General features: G+C 39.1%; 1 protein-coding gene across 2 annotated transcripts in view; it reads right to left on the bottom strand.

Moving 5' to 3' along the window:
- The window catches only part of skia (v-ski avian sarcoma viral oncogene homolog a), a 171,028-nt gene extending 147,183 nt beyond the window's left edge, over positions 1-23,845 (bottom strand). The window contains exon 1 of one of the 2 annotated variants that reach the window (XM_072244885.1): positions 22,449-23,845. In XM_072244885.1, coding sequence (XP_072100986.1) covers positions 22,449-23,357 — 909 coding nt within the window. In that variant the 5' untranslated portion in view covers positions 23,358-23,845. The remainder of the gene's footprint in view (positions 1-22,448) is intronic. The other variant, XM_072244884.1, reaches the window with a different exon arrangement.
- Between the last annotated feature and the right edge of the window lie 495 nt (positions 23,846-24,340).

Here is a 24,340-nt window from a genome sequence, read left to right as displayed (position 1 = left end):
TGCAGCATTTATTATTAAGATATGTATGTAGTATACAACCCTGAGATTCATCTTCTCCAGACAGCCATGAAACAAAGAAAAACATGGAAGCCTTTCAAAGAAAAACATTAACCCCCCCCCAACAATCCGCACACAAAAAAAGCCAACTTGCTCAAATGAGGACCTCAAACTCCTCCCATGTGCAAAAATCAAATCATGCAAACAGCAACACTGTCCTTTATGACAGCTTAATCAAATTATGTGGTAGTTTAACTGTTCCTAAGTTAATAGTTAGATTGTGAGGCAAGTACCAGCCCTATAAAATGTCTTGCTCATTCAACCTTTTAAGCCAGCTGGTGGTGTAGCGGCATCTGCTCCTGTCTGCGAGGTGAGTGGTGCTGGGTTTGAATCCAGTAGGCTCCTTACATGCTTTCCACCTGTGCTGGGTTGAGCGTCGAGCTAGCAACTCGGCCTTGTAAAAACAGACAAAATGCTAGAGAAATGGTAAAGTTGCTGCCCAAAGCGCCATAAGGAGCAAATCAACCTTAGCGAGATGGAAACAATGTGAATGCCTGCTGTACTCTTACATCAAAACTTGGAGAGGAAATGTAAGAATAGATTTGATTTCTAAAATATTACTTATTGGTCCAATATCTCCATATGACAAAGCAACATAATTCTCATTTATCTGTGAAATGAATACCATCCTTTTTCTCGCTACCTTCAAAAACACAGTGAAGTGCAAAATTCGAGGATGTGAAAGACTGGAGAGGCAAAACTGCTACCCTGGCAACACCAGCATCCAGGTTTGAGAAACAAATAAGATTCCTTTTACCTGCAGCAAAAGCCCTAAACTAAACCAGAAAAAAGCAAATTTCCTCTATGACCAAGATCCACAACAGAAAGATATTCACAACTGGCGAATATACAAATTGATGGCATGGGAATCTTGGCGATGCAGGGCAATTACCAAAGGTAGTGGTCAATGCACGGCTGCTGCAGCCCAGAACGTTCACGTACCCACAAAACGCAGCGCCATTGGGTTACTGCTGCGTAATAATAATAATACCAAGGACTGACTGGTTCAGTCACGGACCCAGCGTACAACTTCAGCCTTGAGCAGGACTGAGCCAAATGCCGATTTGACATGAACCAATTTTCTTGAGAACATCTAAAAACCATGCATTTATATGGCTTTATTTCACTACCTTACATTTTCCAGGAACAAATGATTTACCTGCACAGATACAGCAGTCAAATCTGACAGTCTGACCGTGCCATTAAATCAATAACCATCTGATCTGCTTTGATTAGACTGGATGAATGATTCATTTGGCTCACAAGCTGAATTCCATGCCACTCATCCAAAAGAGTTTACTAATATCACTTGTCCTAAAATTCTGAATTTTCCTGACATCTCCTTTCAACTTCAGCACAAAGACAATATTTTAAATCTCCAGAGAATTAGTGGTTTTCAACATTTCTCTCATTGAATCCTGCTGGTGACATCAGAAATCTAAAACTCTCATAGCTGCTGGTTAAAGACCATTCTATGGCACTTTTGTCAATACAGTTCAGGTAGTGTGCACTGAGTGGCAGTAGTTTAGTTTGCCTTATTGATCCTAAGCATCGTAAATTAAAACAAAAATGCACGTTTTTCTTGCTGTCCATTCTTTTCAAAAACCTACCAAATTAAAAGTTTTTTTTACTAATATAATAGAAAACAGTAATTTCATGCAAGTAAGCACAATGAGACAATCTTGTATGGCATATGAATGCAAAGTACAGAAAAGCTCTGCATTGTAGCTCGGCATATCACAATAATAAACCAGCATCAATACCTCATCTGCAATTCTTTTGCTGTGGTTTTAAAATTATCATTCAATAGCCAACACACAAGAGAACAAGCAATCTGACACTTTTTTTAGCACTAAACTAAACTAGGTCATCCAAAGTTAACAATATACAGGAATAATGACAGTGGCCTGGAATTTTCATTAGGGAGACTTCTTTTAAAAAAAAGATTTACATAAATGCAAGTAACTTCAAAAATTACTTGCAGGTGAACTAGAAACTCAGATTGAGAAAGTTTAATTTTTGCACTGGCTTCACTTTCAACTCAAATTGTATGAGGTGTCACACTTAAATATATCAGAAATCCATCTGAGGTCTTTATAATTTCTTTCTAGTCTCATCAAAGTTTACATGTGGCAAAGCTTAAGCAGACACTCAAGTGTTAAGGGAAAGCAATGCTCCAAATCAGAAGGACTGCAGATGCAAAGATGGAAGTGTCCAAAATGGAAGCTGCAGGTCGCTAGAGCCTGGATCTCAATGCGCACATGAGTCAGAGCTGCTAGCTTTAGTTCAAACTGACCAAACGCAAACTGAAAGCTAAACGGGCAGTGTTTATGTGCTGAACACAGAAAACAACAGATCTTTTCCATTTAAGGACACTAATGTTCTTTATCAGAGCAACTTTATCAGGCTAGGAAATCCCTTTTGTCTGCATTCCCACACTAAGATTAAATCTCAATCTGAAGAAGGTTCTTTGATATACTGAAAACCCTTTAAACGATCTGTTCCCTCACCCTCTATTAACGGTATTGACTTCCCTTTGTATATGGATTCCAATGTGGTAGCCACTGCCTTTTAGAATCTCACTCACTTTCCTGATGGGTGTGCCTATACAGAAGGGACAAACAGAGAAAGTTATACAATATCAAAATTAATGACAGAAAACGAGCAGCAGATCTATTAAGAGATCCCATATTGCTATCATAAGTTTTAGAATTCTGCATTCACGCCCATCCCCACAACCACAAGTATATTGAATCTGGGAAAACAAAAGCCCACACAAAATGCTGGAGGAACTCAGCAGGTCAGCCATGAAGAGGAATAAACAGTCAACGTCTTGGGCTGAGACTCTTCTTCGGGATAAAAATAAGCTGTTGCACAACCAAACCATCGAGTTCGTTTAGGTCCTGCAGAGGAGAAGATCGGCTACCCTTACCCTGCCCCGACAATGTGGTAGAGCCTCTGTACAGGAACAGTTAGGGATAGCCAATGAACATCAGCAGTGAGCAGATCTCATGAAAAGGTGCACAAAGAGAAACTTCTCGGCTGCGTCAAAAATAATTTTTAAAAAAGGGCTTCTTCAGCTATTCCTTCAATAAAGCTGAGGGAGCAAGCTCTCTTCCATTCTAACCTAAAATAGTCATTGGGACCAATACAGACCTTCAGGTTTTGGCTTTGCAAAGTAATTAGTTAAAGGTTTCGTATCCAAATATGATCTATATTTTTGATCTCCAAAGATTTCCAGTTTTCACCGGAGACTGATGGACTGTAGATCTGATGGCTCCCTTGGGTAAAGGCCTTGTTGATTTGCTCTCACCCATAATTTCCTGCACAGAGGATGTAGTGTAAACACTCTACCTGTATAGGCTCGCATTCAGGCCTACTATATAACAATCAGAGATTAATAATACAACTGGGACTTGGAAAAATATTATCCTGGAAGTACTTACATCACAAGTTTCTAAGTATTCCACAATTCACTTTATTCAATAATTTCTTTAAGTGAAGTTGATAGATTCTTAACTGTTCAGGTCATGAAAAGATATGGGGAGAAGACAAGAGATCAGAGCTGAGAAGGAAAATGGATCAGCCTTGATGAAATGGTGGAGCAGACTCCATTAGCCAATTGGCCTAATTCTGCTCCTATATCTTATGGTATTATGATCAGAAGGTATAGAGTATTCTAGGATCAGCATTGTCCTTTTATCGGTGGTTACCTGCTCAAAGTAGCACCCACAAATGAACCAAATAACCTTTCAGAAGAAGAAGCACAATCAAACAAAATTCAAAACCACGTTTAAAAGTAAGAGAAGTGAATCTTTCTGTAATCTCAAACCACACAAAATAAACACGACAAAAGTGAGAGAAAAAAATCTTAGTGTACAAATGTTTCAATATGACATGCTCAATTCCCAGCCTCAAACCAATTTCTCAAATGTTGCTTATAAATTAACTTTATTGCATCTTTCATTGCAGTATTAAGCTTTATTCACTCAACCATTTTGTGCTTTTTTAAATCTTACCAAAGAATGCTCGCTACTGTTAATTATACACCAGAACAGCCAATACCAAGGAGACCTGTACAGCACAGAAGTGACAGCACTGTCCAAAAATACAGAAAAACACATTTTAAAAACTAGAGAAACCACACAGATTGAGGGTGCAAATTATACTGCTATCAATACACATTTTTACACCTTCCTCAATCCTGAAATACAGGCAGATATGGAATTTTCTATTACTATTTCACCTTAATATCTAGCCAGTGGACCTATTTTGTACTTTCCTTGTATTTTTAAGGAATGTTTACAAATGCGTTACTGACAAAACAGCAGGATCACGTTACAAAGTTCATAACCACCTACAAAAAACACCACCACCCTTTTCCCCAGTATTGGGTGATTACTTAGTATATCGATTGTGGCTTTGTACACTCTGTCCTACGCTTGAACTCCAGCAGCCACTTGGTATTGAGGGATAATCACAAGCCATTCGCAAGGCTCAAATACTTACAATGCAGCAGAACACCCAGTGATAAAATGTGCTCCCATTTCCAAGGCCGGGACTGATTCTGGAGTACAGCCAGGTGTTATGCTGACAACAGTGTTGCTTTTACTGAGCAGACAGAGTGCTGAGTGCTGAGCCAGGCTGTGCACCAATTAGACATCACTGCGCATCTTGAAAGCCATTTCAAAACAGCACAAGCTTCATTTCTGTCACTGAGGGCTTTCATAACTTCTTCCTCCCCCCCCCTTTCTCTACGTACGATGAGAGAGATTACCAACTTCTGGTTTTGTCTATCTCTATCTATATTCACTACGGGCTGTTTTTTTTAAAAAAGAGACTAATAACTTGCAGCAGTAATTCCTCAGACAGAATCAGAGTAATGAATTCCAAACAGGAATTAATTGGTAAAGCTAGGATGTAGCTCTGAATGATCTGGAAATGAAGAATCTTCAATAGATAGGTTAGACACAATAATTACACTGAATAGCAATTTTCCCCCCTAAAAGTGTTGCTTCCTCGGAATTTTTCTGTGATTATGATAGACCGCCTGAAGATGAACACAAATATAATTTCAGACTACTTGCATCACAAAGAAATTTAGAAAGCAAGCCCAAATTATGCGTAAATATACAAAAGTGAATCCTTGCCTTCTATTAACATTTACTTATAGGCCAAAAAAGAAAAAAATATAGAAATTCTAATAAAGACAAAAAAAATCACTATTGCCATGCAAAACTCCAATCCTATTTAAACTTTGTCCGCAATAAGATTATATTTTATACAAATTTTCAAATGACAAATCTGATCAAAAGCTGAAACTTCAACATTCTCGTAATTAAAAGAATGACGGTGGGAATCAGACCGGGAGAGATAAGCTGCATAAAATGGCTGAAGATGATTGAAAATTCAGGTTAACATAAACTTTCCCTAAGTACCAGGGTAACCCAGCAACAGACTGGCAGTTAAATTCCAGATTCTGTTTTTGTCCCAGTCCAATTCATTTCAGCCCTAATGCCCCTTTCCCCAATTGAACTTGCGGCCTTTCTAATTAGACTTTCTTTCCTCCAGTTATTGCTGCCCCACTCTGGGTGCCTCACGCACTCCTTCAAATTGGGATCTTAAAAGCAAAACGCCTGAGGAATTTCAAGTTCCTTTCGGCAAAAGCTCCACATGCATGCCTAGAATGGAGCAGGCAAGTTCTCTGTGTAGCCCAGACGCCAAGAACATGTTCTGTCTATCAAATCCTTGTGTGCCCCCAACCCAATCTCCACACATCCCGCAGGGGTGTCGGCTCCTGCCTGGCTCCCACCCCCTACCGAATCCCCGGCTACCCTGAATCCACATCCGCACATTTATCCAAAGCCTGATGGGCAGCCTCCGGGCCATCTGATTCCTGCTAACTTCCCAGCCTAACTCAGTCAGGGGCCTACTAATGAGAACCAGCCGTTAAAAATCGGCTGGGCCTCCCATCACCACTCCCAGATGGGCTGCTTGTTCAGTGGGCTGCCTCTCTCTCTCTCTCTCTCTAGAAGTTAAAATTTCCACCAGCATGTGTAACTATTAGATTATCAATTTTTATTAAAATATCTGTGTCTTTTTAACACACTACATTGCAAAGCCATTACTTTTAAATAACAACCAATACTGTTTGCATTTGCTCAACAGACCGAGACAAGATTACGACAACAAATCTTAATATAACTGCAGCATCAAATTGCATGTGTCTAGCTTCATCACCATAGCTTGATTAGACCAATGTCAGACAGTGCAGACTGTGTGACTGGGCATACAGAGAATGAGAAGATGCCAAAGATGTGTATATTTCAGTGTAATGAATAATGCAACAGACAGCGTGTGCCCTTTGTACCAAAGGGGTAGGGTAGTGAACAGCCTCTCCTCCTGCATTATCCAACCAAATCACTGAACTCTGGGGGGAGAAAAAAAAGCTGCTAAAAACCATAACTTTGCAACAACTGCACATTATTTCATCACACTTTCTGAGCAATATCAATATCCTTTTAAAGTAACACACACATAAAATGCTGGAGGAACTCAGCAGGTCAGGCAGCAACAATGGAAAGGAATGAAGAGTCAACATTTTGGGCTGAGACCCTTCATCAGGATTCTTGTACTTACTCTTCATTTAAAGCTTATTAAAAATTCCTTCCTTGTTGCAATTTTATTTAAAGCTGTAATAAAAATCTCTAAGATGATACACATACTTTATAATTTGGCACAAGCAGACTATTGCCCTCCCTCTCCCAGGCTTCAGCAGTCAGTTCAGTGTTAACAAAATTCCATACAACTGAGAGGAAATTGTTTCAATACTATTAAGCTAAAATTAATTTTATAAAATGGGCTAGAACTCTGTTACCATCATGTTCCATCAGCGTTAATGACATGCCTACAGATTTTAAGTGGTTGAAAAGTTATGAACGAACATAATTTGTGCAGGTTGTCCAAAGACGTTCAGCATCTATTTTCAGAACAAATAGAAAAGTTAATTTAAAAATCACTTTTAAAAAAACTGGGATGGTATAATTAAAAGCTTTTTATCTTGCAATTTTAAATGCAGTTTCAGCACTACCAGCCAAAAAACCTTCAATCCACAAGCAGACCTATACAAGTTCAATAGTTGTCACTTCTTAAATTGTTCCCTGGTACTCTTCCAAATATACAGTAACCTCAAAAAAAAACAAGTTGCCACTAGCTCAAGATAATTTCTAAAACAGAATCAGTAAGACAAAAAGTCAGACAGCCTTATAATGGCATTTTAATACCACAAATTCAGTTTCCTCTACTATGTTACTCGACATTTGTTTTAAAACTTTGTTAAATTATCATCTTGCAAGTAAAGAGCTTTGCTGTCTGAAAACAGCAGCAGCTTTAAGGGCACCCTACACATACATATAATTTTACAACTGAATGAAGCCACCAGAGAGGACACAAGCATACAGCAGTGGGGGGGGGGGGGGGGGGGGGAAAGAGGCCTAACACTGACTTCCCAAATATTGTTACCAAGTTCTTTGCAAAAACTCAATATTCATGTCTTGAAAAGTAGAGCAATCATTCCAAATCTATGTTTGGCAGAAGAAAGAAAATTATGATTGTACTTTCCTAACAGCTAGATTAAGTACTCAACAGATTAACAGTTACTTTCAGTAAATTTTGGTCAGTGCTGCATTCTTGGCCAATGTGAATTTATAGAAATGAAAAATTGCAAATTGCCTGGTTCAACTTAATTTTACAATCTAGTTGAATCCCTGCTTTTACAATGTTCTTCTTAACTAATCAATCTGCAAATGAACCAAAATAAGTTTATAAACACAATAATCTACAAAAGGAAATTATTCAGTAATTATAAACACAAGGGATTCTGCAGGTGCTGACCCTTTTATAAAGGACATACCTAGAGCAAGATTCATTGATTGGTTCAAAAGTGTCTGATTTATGACACATATGAACAGAAAACCTGTATGACGGAGTAACTTCTCTCCGGAATCCTCTATTATAATTTGATGCAACTGGAATGACCTTGATTTATTGTTCTACAACTGCAAAAGATATCTGGAAAACCCAGTTAGTTCTCTATAACCAGAAGTATTTATTTACTGAGATTCAACATGGAAAAGGCCCTTCCAGCCCCTGCAAGCCATACTGCCAAGCACCTGATTTAATCCTAGCCAAATCACAGAAAAATTTACAATGTCCAATTAACCTACTTTGGCCTGTGGGAGGAAACCTACGCGGTCACAGGGAGAACCTGTAGCCTCCTTACAGACAGCAGCGGGAATTCAACCTGGGTCGCTTGTACTGTAAAGTATTATACTATTCTTTAATTTAAATACAGATCTTGCCTATGACTTGCAGGCAATGCTTTAAAAATATCTACATATTTTGACATATTATCCAAGTCTCATGTTCTGATCTCCTCCAGGAAGTCCCAAAATTGGTCAAACTCTTTTAAAGTGATATTTTTCCCCAAAATTGTTGCTTGGCACCTTTTAAACAGCGAATAATAAAGGATCAAATGTAAACAACATGTTGCTGTTCAGAGTAGTCACTTTACTACTGCAGATGAATCAGGGGAAAAAATCTGGTTTATTTTTGCTTTTGAAGTATAAGCTAAGATATTTGTTTGCAAATGCCATTTTCTGGTAAATGTAAACACATCTCTAAAGTAGTCGCGCATCAATGAACTGTAATCCTCTTGTTCTCACTCCTAATTTAGGCATTTCTTTCTAAACTGTTTTTTAAATCCAAATCCCGGCTGCAGATAATGTCCTCTCTAAATCTTTCAGGTGGTCCTCCAGAGATTTCCCTTCAGAACTCTGAATAGGCTTGATCTTTCATGCACACACACACACACACACTCTTGTCAAGAGTGAGTTTGAAGGCTGCCTGTCAGCTTTTGTTTCCTGCCCACATTTTCTCCTCTATTCACTAAATACGGCTGGTAGTCTGACCTCCCTCAGCTGACATACATGTTCCTCCCCCATCTGTCTACTAGCCCCTTAGGAAGCTTGTGCGTCCTCTATTTCTTTACACCTGTTCACAGTTCCTTTCTCACTACGGTATCTTGCTTTAACTTTTCATTCACAAAATGCTCCTGTCAACTTTATTTGTTGCATTGAGGTGACTGTAAAAACTTACAGGTGCTTTTGCTTCTGTTATTGCCCGTATCTTGTAAACGCAAGTTATTAAGAAATATCACGAGACCCAAGTCCTACAAAGAATATCATCCCTGCCTCATAATTAATAAAATTTAACTGGTATAGTGCAGTGTGTCTCATTATTACAAATTCCAATGACTAAATTTAATTAATGTAGTTGCTTCACTTCAACACCACTGGGTTGTTAGGTCTTAAGCACCCACAGTTCACTTAAAAAAATGTGGCTTACACTCTAAGCTACCTCATGAAGCCAAGACTTACAACTGATCCTGTGTGTGCTCTTGGTATTCATTTATTTGGAGGGAAGGTGAGAATAAACCAACTGTAGTCACATTGATTTTTTTTAAACCTTGTTTTTTCTTACAGGAGTGACTGGTTGATTGTGTCACTGTTTGAGAAAGCAAATCTCTCACCAATTCCAATCTGCTGGCATATAAAATTAAGAGCTGACCCAAACCAAAGTCAGGCCCGTAGACTTTTTGTATATATATATTTTTTCAGACCTTCAGATAACAAATACAGCTGGGTCCCAATAGGTTCTTCTGGGAATACCACACATCACAGGAAAGTAAAAATTTCATTCCACTGAAGTAAATACAGTTTACATTTAGGGATAAAAACTACATTGCTGGACTCACAGAATTTACTAATTTTTAAAAGAGTGAAATCATGTGTTAATTCCTGATTATACTGGGTTGAGCAGAAGAGGAAAACCACAAGACATTTTGCTTCAAATCTGTATTAAAACTTAATAAACATCTTTTTTTAAAATTCACCATTCTCTGCAAACACCCCACCCTCCAAACAAAGATTGTCAATCATTACCCAAATTATCCTTCTTCAGTGGACTTTGCAATCACAATATTTTGTCAGACTCAGAACATTCATAAATATGCACAGCTAATACCCGAAATGAGAAAAATAACTTCACCTCATTTAGCAACAACTTTCATTATTCTGTCTGTTCATCTAAAGTCTAACTCCAACCATCCCCTTCCCTTCAGCTACCTACATGAGCACAGGTCTGTGAATGGGACTGGGATGCAATTAATTTTCTGCGGTTAGTTCTCCAGTCCAGGACAAATTATTATAATAAAATAAGCCATTACTAACATCACAGGTTCTTTTGGGTTGCCTTTTACTAAGATAAAGGCAACATCATATGGTGATGGACGGTATCAAAATAAGTCTTTTAACAAATAGACTTGGACTCCTTTGTCAGCCAGCAGTGGATACTTGGGGTTGTCCAAGCACAACTCTATATTAAAGACCTCATGGCCATCTTTACTCTTGATTTGCGAGGTGATTTACACTGAATGATACCAGGACCACATTAAGAACATAAAAATAATGAAAAATAAAGGTGAGGGCTCTTATTTAGAGAAACAGCACGGTAACAAGCCAACGAGCCCGCGCTACCCAATTACACCCATGTGACCTGTTAACCTACTAACCCCTATGTCTTTGGAATGTGGAAGGAAACTGGAGCACACGGTAGAAACCCACATGGTCACGGAGAGAATGTACGAACTCCTTACTGACAGCAGTGGAATTGAGCCCGGTAGTGTAGTGGTTAGCACAATGCTTTAAAGTACAGGCGGCCTGGGTTCAATTCCCGCCACTGCCTGTGAGAAGTTTGTACATTCTCCCCGTGACCGCATCGGTTTCCTTCGGGTGCTCCGGTTTCCTCCCACAGTCCAAAGATGGTCCAGTTGGTGGGTTAAATTGGTCATCGTAAATTGTCCCGTGATTAGGCTAGGGTTAAATCGGGGAATTGCTAGATGGCATGGCTCAAAAAGGTGGAAGTGCCTATTCCACACTGTATCTCGATAAATAAATAGGTAATAGTGTTATGCTAACCACTATGCTAATGTGCTATCCCACCTGTGGCAATAGGGTTTGACTTTATACAGATTGTTTTACAATCAGGTTATCCTAAACTCCAAGTCTTAACTGACACCTATTTTACCATAGGAAACGTTGTCCAAATCAGTTCAGTTGTTCCTCAAATACAGCTTAAAATACTCCTTGGAATGCATCAAATTTTGGAGTCCACTGTTCCTCCTACATCTTATAATGTGAACATTACAAGTATGAATTAAATCTGAAGTAACCAGTTTTTTTTTAATGAATGATCATGGTTATGCCCAAAATCAGCAAAATGGTATCTGAATATTTCCCACAGTAAATTAATAATACTACTCTATTATTATTACAGAAAATAGTGCATCTGAAACAGTGGCTTCAGCTTCTATAAATAAACAAGTTGTTTGCTAGCAATTCAGATTCAGGTTATTTTGTCATTATGCACCAGGGTGAAATGAAAATGCTGCATATTTCACAATTTTTAAAATTTTATTCAAAATAATTCAAAGCAGGGAACAGTTAAATCCAAGCTTAGACATTAAGCCAAAGTCTCTTTAAGACATCGCTCTGGAAAACCATGCAGAAACCTGGCAACTTCACAGTCTTAACACAATGCTCTGAATGGAAAGCCTTTCAAGAGTTGCATGTGAAATACTACCCTCCTCTTTGCTTCTTTAATATTCAAACAATCAGACAAAGAAAGGAGACTGGGATACTCAACCATTCTCTCAATATTTTAATTCCACTCCTATAGTGATTACCCAAGATTATAGGAGGAAACTTCTGAAACTTTGCAAGGGGCAGCAGGTGACATGGACATTCAAAATTACCAATCGCTTTTATATTGAGTACGTATATAGGGAAGATTTAAGGTTTGAATTGACTGAATAATTTAAGTCAACGCAGCCAAATAAGTGAGTGTAACTTTGAAATAATTCTTGGAAAGTAACGCAAACACTACAAAAGTTTCTGCTGAGCTTTGTGAGCATGCTATGGTGGTGCTGGAATGTGTGACAACTCTCATGAGTTGCCCCCAGCACCTCTTTGGGTTGTGTTGATTGTTAATGCAAATGATGCATTTTACTGGATGTTTCGATTTGCAAGTGATAAATAAATACATGAATCCAAATATTTATCTTACCAATCTTTTCATAAACAATATCCCCAATATAATTCCAATGAAATCAATGCAATTTGCAACTGTTCTTAGAAAGAAGCATTAAAGTCAATTAAGAGGACACTAGCCTATTAACTTCTAGCCTTTACAATGGAGCAAGCTAGACATATACTTGAAGACTACTTAGTGAATAAAAATCACAGGACTAGGTACACCATGTCCTGCAGAAAGAATTCCGTTGCATGATACAGAAACTAAGATAAATAATTCTAAGCAACACACACAAAATGCTGGAGGAACTCAGCAGGACAGGCAGCATCTGTGGAAATGAATTAATATATGACATTTCGGGCTGAGACCCTTCTTCAGGACTGAAAAGGAAGAGAGAAGATGCCAGAATAAAAAGGTGGTGGGGGGGGTGGGAGAGGAGGCTAGCTGGAAGGTGATAGGTAAAGCCAGGTGGGTGGGAAAGGTCAAGGGCAGGAGAAGAAAGAATCTAATGGGACAGCAGTGTGGACAATCGGAGAAAGGGAATGAGGAGGGGACCCAAGTAGAAAATAAGGTGTTGTTCCTCCACCCTGAGGAGGTCTTCATGAAATAAAAACTATTCTAAGTTTCTCCTTAAGGATGCAATTGACCTAGTTTGATATTTCTAGGGAAAGAAAGCTACAATATTTTCAGAAAAGTAATTCAAATAGTGTTTACGCTACTTGGTGTAAAATTCTCTTAACTGCATCAATTCTTCTAATCTCAACATTGGCTGCTGATTAAGAGCCACGAAAGAATGGCATCTTTTGACCCATTATACCTGTGCGTGGTTGTTCGATCGAATTCCAGCTAGTCCTCCTCCCTTCTCTTCCCCCGCCAAACTGCCAAATTTTTCCTCTGTCAAACATATCCATACAAATCCCTTTGGAAAGTTCCAAGTGAGGCAGCATTGTACGTATGTGTCATATTACAGCAGGGGTTCCCAACCTAGGGTCCACGGACACCCAGTTAATGGTAGGGGTCCATGGCAGAAAAAAGGCTGGGAACCCCTATTTATGGAAATATTGTGTAGGAAGCAAAGTAAAATACAAATCTAAAGATAACATCATCTAACTCTTTTATAACCTTTCTTTGTACACGTTGTGAAGAATGGCTCTCACAATTTGTCAACATGAAGAGGTATTCAGAAAAGCAAATTCAAGTACAACATTAAAAGAATTTAATGTTGTGACCTTAGAGAGGGTTGTAAGATAATAAAAGTCATGGGAAAAAGAATGATGTTAGAGAAAGCCAAAGGAAAACAGGTTCAAGCTAGTAATGATGCACAAAGGACAAAGATCAGGAAATTTTTCACACTAACAGTGTGAATAAAACAGGAAGCCCTAGATTCTGGTGTCTTGCAAGATAAACTAAAAGGATGAGCCTGAACAGTTTCATCCATATTTAAATTGCAGTCTATGTTATTTTGCCAAACAAACACGGTAATAAATAAATTAAGGCAAAAATGTCTTTTTCTTCTTCAAATATGCTCTTGGAAGGGTAAGGTTATAATGACAGAGTAAAATAATGGCCACAACAATTAATTGTGTGATAATGTTACAATGATGGAAATCTTTACCACAATGTAAACATACAACAATCAATGCCTTGAAATAGAAGTGAATAAAATTTCGTTTTTTAAAATGGCTCTTTTATGCAAGGGCTAGCACATAATCGCATTATTTCTTCTCTGAAGTTTATGGTCTCCTGCCCCATTTCCCCACCCCAGCACACTACCATCTGGGATTGTCAAGGCACCTTGGGGTAGAAGAAACTGTATCTCAGGGTCATATGTCAGTGGCCCTGAGAAGACATGGGAATCAAAACTGACATCACTGCACAAAGGCCACAGCAGCTGAAACAGCAAAACTCCTGACAGAATGTCAGGAACGTACTGTCAGCAAGCTGCTGCAGTTAAGAAAATTTTACCAACTACCGCCATAAAATAACTTGTGATTTATAAGTTTATTGAGTACCTTCCCCAACGAGACAGACTACTGACTAGGGTTCCTGGCAGACACTATACCCCTGCTCCTTCAAATCAATCTTTTAACTACAGTCTGTTAAAAGTGCAAAGTCATAAAAACAAGGTTGCAGCCACATATACACAATGTTTCCCGCATGGTCGCAGCTATAATCTTGGATAAAGAAATGAATATAGTAGGGATACCATGCACAAGTCTATTGATTTCAGAATCAGGTTTAATATCAGCGGCATATGTCGTGAAATTTATTGACTTTGCAGCAGCAGTACGATGCAATACACACAATAATAGACAGAGATTAAAAAACTGAATTACAATATGTTTATATATATATATATATATAAAATAGTTAAATTAAATAAGAAATTTTTTTAAAATGCAGTGAAGTAGTGTTCATGGATTCAATGTCCAGTCAGAAATTGAATGGCAGAGGGGAAGAAACTGTTCCTGAGTCGTTAAGTTCACACCTTTATTTACTAGAACTACGTTATACATTGTAAAATTAAGTGGAGAGCAAAAAATCATATAGATTTTCAGAATTTATGATAGAATATTTCACTATTTTAAAAAAATTCAAGACTTGTTTGTCACTGCCGTAGCAAACTTAATGTGAGAAGCATCTGTAGGCCATTCAGCCCTTCTGTCTGCTCCATCATTCAATAGTATTAAAGATTATCTTTATTCTCAGCAACACTTCCATGCACTAAGCCCACACCCCTCTTTCCTTTTAATGAAATAGATTGCAAGTATGATTGCTAAATAACTATATCACACCGGAAATGTTGCACATTTTTTAAAAAACAGCCAGCTCACACTAATCTACACAATATGCATGAAATTAAGTTGCATTTGGAGACTACCCTTCTGAGTCTCTTTAGAAAACACCATCCTCTGAATTACTGTATTCCCTCTGGGGATAAGTATTGGCAAGTGGCACAAGGAAAAAAAATTAAATCAATACCCATCCCAAACCTCCCAAAATAATGTAAAGGTCATATCCCAATCACACCAACAGAACCAGTTTTCAACAAAATCTCAACCAGTATATCTGATAAACAACATTTTCCTGGTTCCATCAATACACAAAAATCCAAACAAAAAAATCCAGACAGCCTTCCCAAGACATCATTGTTATTTCTCTAAATGTCTAAATAGAAATGCTCAACAGTTTTTGTGAGAGACAACCAAAAAAAACTACTTAATGAAGTTTGACATAGAAATGTCAGCTCAATTTAATCATTTTCCTGCATCTTAGGCTTCCTGGATACTTTTTCTCCAATCTGGTGAGGAAAATAACCCCTCAGGAGGAGCTGAAGTTTTAACAGTGGGGGCGGGGGGGGGATGCCTTTGAGCCTTTTATAGTATTGGGGTAATTGATTTAGAAAGTACAAGTTTATTAAAATATACTTGGTACAACACCTGCTCCAGCAGTAGGCCTGTGTACAGGCTCTAAGAATCCCTGGGACAGCCCCAACTTCTTTAAAGGGGTGGCTCATAATGTCATCAGGTGATTATGGGAGGGAGCAGATATCTTACTGACTGAAAACCAGAGGTTTTCATTCAAGAACAGTGAGAACTACTGGCAAAAATTACAGGTGAATCTCTAGAACAATATATGTGCATTAAGGTCACATCAGCAACCTTCTTGTACAAAGAATCTATTCAACTGCCATATCAAAGTTATTTGAATTTAACCATCAATTGAATGAACTGAATAAATTAATGCATTAATGAATTCTTGCCCAGGTTCTTGGGACTGAAAAAGTACAATTGCCAATTTCATATATTTAAAATTCCAGAGCACCAAAAGCATTTCCTCTTCAGATGGATGAGGCAGAGTTCTACAAACAGGTTCCTCTAATACCACCTAAATGACCATTATTTGTGGCCAGGCCTCTTCTGATTTAATATGAAATGGATCAATTTAATATCAGAGAATATATACAGTATACGACCTGAAATTCCTATTCTTCACATACATCCATGTAACAATGTTCTAACTCCAGCAGGTTTACAATATGGAATGGGAAATGTGACTACTTAAGTATTCAGTGTTTCCTCAGACAGAAATCGGTGAACAAAATCACAAGGTCATCAATGCAATCCAAAATTGAATTGATACAAGCTTGTGCATTTTAAGCAAATTCTGCAATTGTTGGCGGTTGTCACGATAGCATGTTCACGTTGAGTATATAAAAAAAACATGATCTTGCCATCAAATAGTGAATTTATAATGAGCTCCCAGGAATGACATATAGTAATATGATACTGAAAGACTTCTGGCAAGTTAACAATTTAATGCATAATGTCCACTCTATCAAATCTTCAAATTCCCTTGAGGCTGTCACTATCAATGACTCTTTACTTCAAGAGATTAAAGTTCACATATTCATATCCCATTGTCATATCAAGCACTTCAAAAGTATCTTACTGTTAGAAAATAGCTGCTGCTGACCTTAAAGAGAAACAAGTATTTTCCAAAATAATCTGGGCTCGCCTTTTGCACATATTAGTTTAATTTATTCCCTTTGGACCAATATGTTGTGTGCCCAATCAGTGGCCAACAAGTCCATCCCAAATCCCTTCCCCCGTACAAAAACAGTTATTTCCCAGGGGCAGATTAAATTTGTTCCCATCACCCCTGCAACATACACACATTCGGGCAAGACAAAAGGAACTAGCCTTACTTAATCAATATATAGAAAAGCTAAAGTAGCAACTTCCTCACTTAGAAAGGTCAGAAATAATTTACCTTAGTGACTGGATACCATCAATTCTACTCTAGTCATCTAATTATCATGTATGAGCAATATATATTAAGGACATAGATTAGCCAAAAAGGGAAAAATAAATCCATATCAACGTGCAAGGTAAACTGCACAAAAAAAATTAAGCAACATTCAATTTAATGAAGCAATTCATTTAGCCTGTTATAAAGTCAAAACAATTTCAAACATAACATAGACAGGGGCACTACACAATTTATTTGTTGGCAAATTCTGCTCTTTCTTGTCAAACTACCTAAGGATGCAAATTTCACAGTTTTGATGGGTCTGCAGAAAAGTAGTAAATTATCAGCAGATGTGCCACATAATTAATCTGATGTACTTCACACATGAACCTAGCTGCTAATTAAAACCCTACATATAATTGACTTAATTTACATATCATTGAAGCTTTCCAACAATCAAAAATTCTTTATAGACACATCAATATACTAAATATTTAGAGCAATGCATACATATAAATCTCAGTTATGATTGGATGCAAATTCAAAAATCAAGAATTATACTTTAGATCATTTTAAGTGAAAAGAACACTAATATTTTAAAAACTAATCCTTTCTATTATGTTGCTCAACATTAAACTTGCAAAAGAACCCTGAATTGGATGCAAGTTTAAAAGATATGAGTTGTCTTTGAAAATACATATTAAATTGAACAATATTTTAAAGTACTAAAAAAATCAGTTGAGGAAGGAGTAAATGTTTTAGTACCCAGAAGAATAAAATCTTTTATCAAAATTTCACTCCAACAGCCTGTGCCACAACTGGGATAAACAATGAAAATGAACTTTTGAAACAAGGGGAAGACTTGTGGAACAACTTTTCAAGTCTCAAGAGCTCCAAGGATGGGTGTGGGGGGAATTGTTGATAGGACTGACTAGATTTTCCTAAAGAGAACCAGCGTGGTAAGTGTTGAAAGGGTTCTAATAGTCACTGATATGATCAATGAGTAAAAAACGTTGCATTAGTTATTAAAAAGTGCTTGAAAATGGTTTTTACGATGTGTATTCTTTAAATATATTAACAAGGTTCCCTACCATCAAGACTGCTCACAACACGCTGGAGGAACTCAGCAGGTCGGGCAGCATCTGCGGAAACGATCAGTCAACGTTTCGGGCCAGAACTCTTAGTTAGGGCTGAAGAGGGAAGGAGCAGAGGCCCTATAGTACCCTCTTCAGTCCTGACGAAGGGTTCCGGCCCGAAACGTTGACTGATCGTTTCTGCGGATGCTGCCCGACCTGCTGAGTTCCTCCAGCGTGTTGTGAGTGTTGCTTTGACCCTAGCAGCTGCAGAGTATTTTGTGGCCACCATTAAGACTAACTGATAATTAAATGTTGGCTCGTTGAGTTCTCCTTGCCACTCCAGAAAACTCAAACTTTGTGAAGTCACGAGCTACAATATGAAAAGATTTGATGTCACAGATTCCAACTGTGACATCAAATTGAATTATATCTAAATATTTAATAATGTGGTTAGAGGCAAAACTACAAACAAATAAGAGTTGCTTTGACTTCATGAGTCTCTTCAATCATTAAGATCTAAAGAGGCCATCAAACTCATTTTTTTGTAATATATTGAGATAGGGCATGGACCCCCCAATTTAATCCTAATCATGGGACAATTTATAATGAACCTATTAACCTACCAACCGGTATGCCTTTGGACTGTGGGAGAAAACCAGAGCACCCGGAGGAAACCTAGGCGGTCATGGGGAGAACGTGCAAACTCCTTGGGGGATGGGAACTGAACCCAGGTCGCCTGTGTACTGTAAAGTGTTGTGCTAAACACCACACTTTACTGTACTGCCCTAACAGTAACTTAAGCTTATTCACATAATTCACAAGCTTTTGACATGTGATACCACAAAATCAAACAGAAATTGCATGCTTTAATTCAATGATATCTAATGCAAAATACAATGAGGCATATTGCCCAGTATTTTTGGTTATAGATGCATTTACTATCCTTAACATATCTAAAGGAGCTTCAAAACTTATAAATACTCAAGGCTTTCAAATCTATTCACTGAGGTAACGGATGTGAAATGGGTTAAAACAGCGCGGTTCCTTCAAACCACTGCTGGGTTCCACGCACAAGCTTGAATAGTCATGTGACTAAAAGACCCCATGTGCCACATGTTATAAGAAAGAAAGAAAACTCTCCCATCACCATGACAACCATTCTCCCCATGGGCGTTTTAAAGGAAGAATTATTCAATTCACTGGGTAACCCCTAAAATTGTGGTGAATTTCTCACCAATTTGACTTTTGCTGAAAACTAGGATTCTACCAAAATTCTCAGCACATCTCTTAAAAAAAAGGAGATCAAAATCGCTGATGCAAAAATAATTTCACTAGATGCATCTGGTGGTGGGAGTCCATAAGGTAGATAACTTTCAGCTGTATGTAAGTATAAATTTCTTTTATTCCTTCTTTTCCATAGATGCTGCCTAACCTGCTGAGTTCCTCCAGCATTTTGAATGTGTTAGCATCTAAGTGTAACAGTGAGTTGGTATTAATTCCCGTGTGTTTCACTAACCCCAGCTCAAATGAAACAAATCGGGAACAATGCAAATATTACAGCTCAATGAAACAGGTTCTTGTAACCGGACATACAAGACTTAGTAAGACAGACAGACAGGAGACAAAGAGTGGGGAGTCGGGGTGCTTGAAATTCACCTTTAGCTTTCTCACCTTAATCCTGTAGCATAAACATTTAAAATGCCTATGGTTACCAAAAATTGATATGTAAAAATATTCAGCTTTTATTCTCCTTTACCCGCAGGGATGCACTTTTCTTCCGCGCATCAATTGTTCGGAGTCGGGGTACCAGAACCCCTTGGAATTTTGTCCTACGGGCAGAAAATGCAGGGAAAACTCAGCAAGTCAGGCAGCATCTGTGGAAACTGAAACAATCCACGTATCAGATCAGGACCCTTCATCAGATGCTGTCTGTCCTAGTGATTTTTTTTCCCCTGGCATTTTCTGTTTTTATTTCAGATTTCTAGCACTGGCAGCCCTTTTGTTTTGGAATTTTGCCTTTCACACTAGAGAGTGTGAAATATTGTTGTTGATACGTACTTCTGCCTTAAATAGGTGCCAGAGAGAAAAAAATCTTAAGAGGAAAGGTCTGGTATTCCCAACATCAACTTTCACAAAGAAACAAACTTCAGCGGGCATCTACCCAGGTCAATAAAGACCAGAGTTCCTGCAGATGCTGGAAACCTTGAGCAACATAATACACGATATATTGGAGAAAACCCAGCAAATCAGGCAGCATCTATGAAGGGGAATAAACAGGCAACGTTTCGCGTGGAGAAACTTTGTCAGAATTCCGGCAGACTGTCTGCTACCTTGCTGAAGCCAAACAGCAAACGCCAGACACCTCCCCACTGAGGAGCAGGTCCTGCCCCCCATCATCAATCTCATCACCTCTGGAGATCTCCCATACACTGCCATCAACCTCACAGTGCCCCGCTCAGTTCCACCTGGACTGAGTTGGAGTTGGGAGTTCTTAAACTTGTGCAAGTTATAACTTAAGCAAGGTTCAAGTATAATATTAACAATGTCTGAACACCAGGTTTCGCAACACTTCAGTTCCCCCTTTCACAATACACAGGGAAATCAGCCACAACTTCCTGTCTTTATTACATGTGATTTTCCCACAATTTCTGGCTGGGCACCTTATATAGCAATGTAAGGCTGATGTGATTCAGCTCTGATTACTACATCATAAATCCATGATTACACACGAGGATAATGAAATTGCAAGAGTGTGTAGGAAGGACATGAAGAGTCAAGAAAAGGTGTAATTGATTACTTCACACAATTATCTGCATGACTAATCGACAAACCTGAGGACGTCCCTGCCCTTTGAAACTAGATGTAAAGTTGAAATTCATGCCAAGTGAGGGGAAGGTGCATATTTCCCCTTTCGTCTGGGTTAATTTGCATTTTTAATAGCTCAGCTTTTAATAGTAATGGATAAGCTTAGTATCTAACTTTTCAAGCAAATAAACTACGTTGGATTTTTTTAAATCACATTTTTCTGCCCCTTATGAAAGAGTACAGCATCTACCTTCAAACGCAGAAGAAACGTTGCGATTCATTTTACAAAAGTTAAACTCTCCTCTTTCGGAAACTGTTTTTTCTCTCGCTCACTAAAAGTGATGAACACCACGACCCACGCATTCTTTGCCTCAGCTGCTGATTTTCAGTTTCCCCAGAGGCTCTGTAATTGCCCGTGTCATATGCGCAGTCTTCAGGGTGGCAAAACCCCCCGAAAGGCGCGAGGAAATAAATTAAGCCCATTGAAAGTCAAGCAGTGCACTCGTCAAACAATGTCCCAAGTATGCCCGCTTCTCTGCCGCTTTTATTTAATTCATAACAATTGATGCAAATGAACAGTCCTCTTCCATTCAGCGAAGAGGCGGCTCTGGGTTCACGGCCGTAACCTTTCGCCAACTATAAACAACACAGCAGCGCAGGATTTACCAGCTCCAGCAGTGAAACACGGCATCGGGTCGCGGAAACAACCAAAATTAAATAACTCAGTTCTGCACTACGCTCTTTTTTTAAAACACTAACTTTAAGACTTTGAGTGGGAAAATTTGGATCGGGCAAGTTGACTACAATGTTAAGTTTAGTATGGTTTCAAAGTTTCAATTAGCTGGAATTAAATGCCTCCCCCCTCCCCACCCGACAGATTACAGCATAAATGCGTCTGCGTTTTCTAGTTGAAACATGAACGAATCGTATTCACACGGAACACGGATCAGTTTGGGCAGGTTCCCAGTTCGCTTTATAAATAGCCCTTTCGGTATGAAACCTCCTCGGTGTCTACTAGGTGAATGTGGATTGGATAATGCGTTTACACCGAACAGGACATGCCCGTAGTGAACCGTCAGCTCTCTCTTATACACATCGCCCAAAACCACTCCCACATATTAGTGAGGAGGGAAACACTCGCCCAGCTCTGAAACTTGCATATTGAGCAGCCCGCAGTCAACTTAATGTCTCAACTTAGCACGTCATTATCTATAATGGGAAGTGATTAAAATACACACCTTCGAGTATTTAAAGATATCATTCATGATTTTAAATGCCCCTACTAGACGGAGGAAAAAGTATTGAGATTTCGAGTTGAATGGTTGATAATGTTAAACAATATGCAAGAAACTGTCTCACTGAACGAGCACGCTCAACAAAAGCGTGTCCCGTTTCGCTACTTGTGAAACCGAGAACGGTCTAACTTTTTTTCCGCATAAAGATTGAAAGGAATTATGTTGTGACCCGCACTGCGTTTGAAGAAAACTTGCGATGAAAGATTTTCATTACACCTTTAACGCCATTGCTTGTCTTTACACCACGGTGGAAATTTATCAACTATTATGATCTGCAATAGGGGATGCGTTTGAAGTTAGAAGTAATGCTTACCCTGGGCGCTTTTCTTTTGTATTTATTGCTGTAGTCAAATTTTTCTTTTATTTCATCCAGCAACTGTTCAAATCGAGTTTTCTCCTCTTTTCCTGTGTAATCCTGACTCAAAAGAACGTAGGCTCTCCAGTTGGCCGAATCGAAACCCCAGTGGCAGGTTCTGTTTTCCAATGATTTGTGCGAGTGCACGACAAATTTGTGAGGAGGGTACATGAGCCTGCAGTCCATGCACTGGATACACGCAGCATGAGGGTTGCCGTACAACTCCGGCACAAAGAGTCCCTTGCACTTCCCAAAACACTCGTGGTACACTTTGAAGCTTTTCTCCGTGATCTCCAACTCAATGGTGCTGGAGAATTCTTTTTTGCAATGAGGAGGGTAGGTTCCTCCGTAGAGCAAGGCATTGCAAAGCCGCTCTGCGTCTGTCTTGGTGATCAAGCCACAGGATGGAGCAGAGAAGGGCAGAATCCCCATGACTTTCAGGATCTCCAGCTGGTCCGCCGTGCATCTAGAGCAGTAAATATGTAATTCATCGCACACCGAATTGATCTGCTGGAGAGAAAAATCTCTAAGGACGGAGTTAAGGATCTGAGGCAGACACAGCCTCTTCTCCCCGCCAACTACGAAGCAAGAGATAGTCTCACCCTCCAGAATGGTCTCGCACCTCTCCGTGGATCGGTCCGAGGGGATGAAGAGGGGACCCGGCATGACAGGAGGGGGCTGGATGGGCAAGTGGATGATCTGATCGGTCTCTTTCCCAGTCTCCTTTTTGTACATCATCTCCTGAGCCCACCGGGCAGAGAACGCCGCCGGTCCCCCCAGCGAACTCATACTGCTGAGATGAAACTGCTTCAAGGTTTGCTGGAGCCCTGGGTGAGGCTGAAAACTAGACCGTGGCAGAGTCTCCATGATTCCGGACCCCCAAAAGCACACCCGTTTTGCACAAAAAAAATCAGACAAACCCTTCTTTAAAAAGCCGCGGCGCCCAACTTTGCCCCACCGGCACAGACAAAATTAAAGTCGCTCATGAAATCCAGTCTCTCAGGCGTGCTGTGTTTCTGCAGCACTCTTGCCTTCAAACATATCCACAACCGTGTGCTCTTTCAAAAAGATTTCCAACAAACGAGCAGTAAGCCAGTCCTCCCGAAATCCAGTCCCCAGTTTTCTTTTAAAGTCAGTACTTTGTTTCCTTTTTTTCCCCCTTTTTTCCCCTGCGCTCCGCAAGCGTGAAGACCCAGCACATCCACACAATACGACCTTGCAGCTCAGACTGCCTTCTCCCCTCTGTTTGTCGGCGTCTAGGTCAGGCATTGAATCACAGCCAAGAATGCGTCTGACTCCCCCAGGGCTCTTCCAGGAACCAGCACGCTGCCCACCGATTCCAACAGCAGCCTACAAACACACAGTAACTGGTTTCACAGATCATTGGCGTTCAAATCTACAAGGCAGAAGGGAGGAGTTTTTTTTTCCAAAGTTCACTCGATGTCATTTATTCTCAGGATTAGTCATCACTAGCTTTTTTTTCTCACACAACACGCTGTTCTCTGTTTTATAGATAACCAGCTTGCAGCAACACAACGTGAGCGGGAGATTTTTTTTGTTTAAGCAATCCGAATAATAACGTGATCAAGCAAAGTTGTTTTCAAGGATAATTAATAACTTTATAAAAATATATATACCGATGTGAAATAAATATCGTCGTGTCAGCATTCTTTCTGCAACGTAATGTAAAGGTAAAAACGAACACTGATAAAGATAATATATATTTTGTAGTTATTTTATGTCCAAAATATCATAGAACATTACAGCACAGGAGCAGGTTCTTCGGCCCATGATGTTAAATTAATCTGGATCTCTTCTGCCTGCACATGATTTCTATCCTGAATATTCAT

This window comes from Mobula birostris, chromosome 27 (assembly GCF_030028105.1).
Source record: "Mobula birostris isolate sMobBir1 chromosome 27, sMobBir1.hap1, whole genome shotgun sequence".
NCBI classification, from domain to species: Eukaryota; Metazoa; Chordata; class Chondrichthyes; order Myliobatiformes; family Myliobatidae; genus Mobula; species Mobula birostris.
This window is presented reverse-complemented; position numbering and strand designations above follow the sequence as displayed.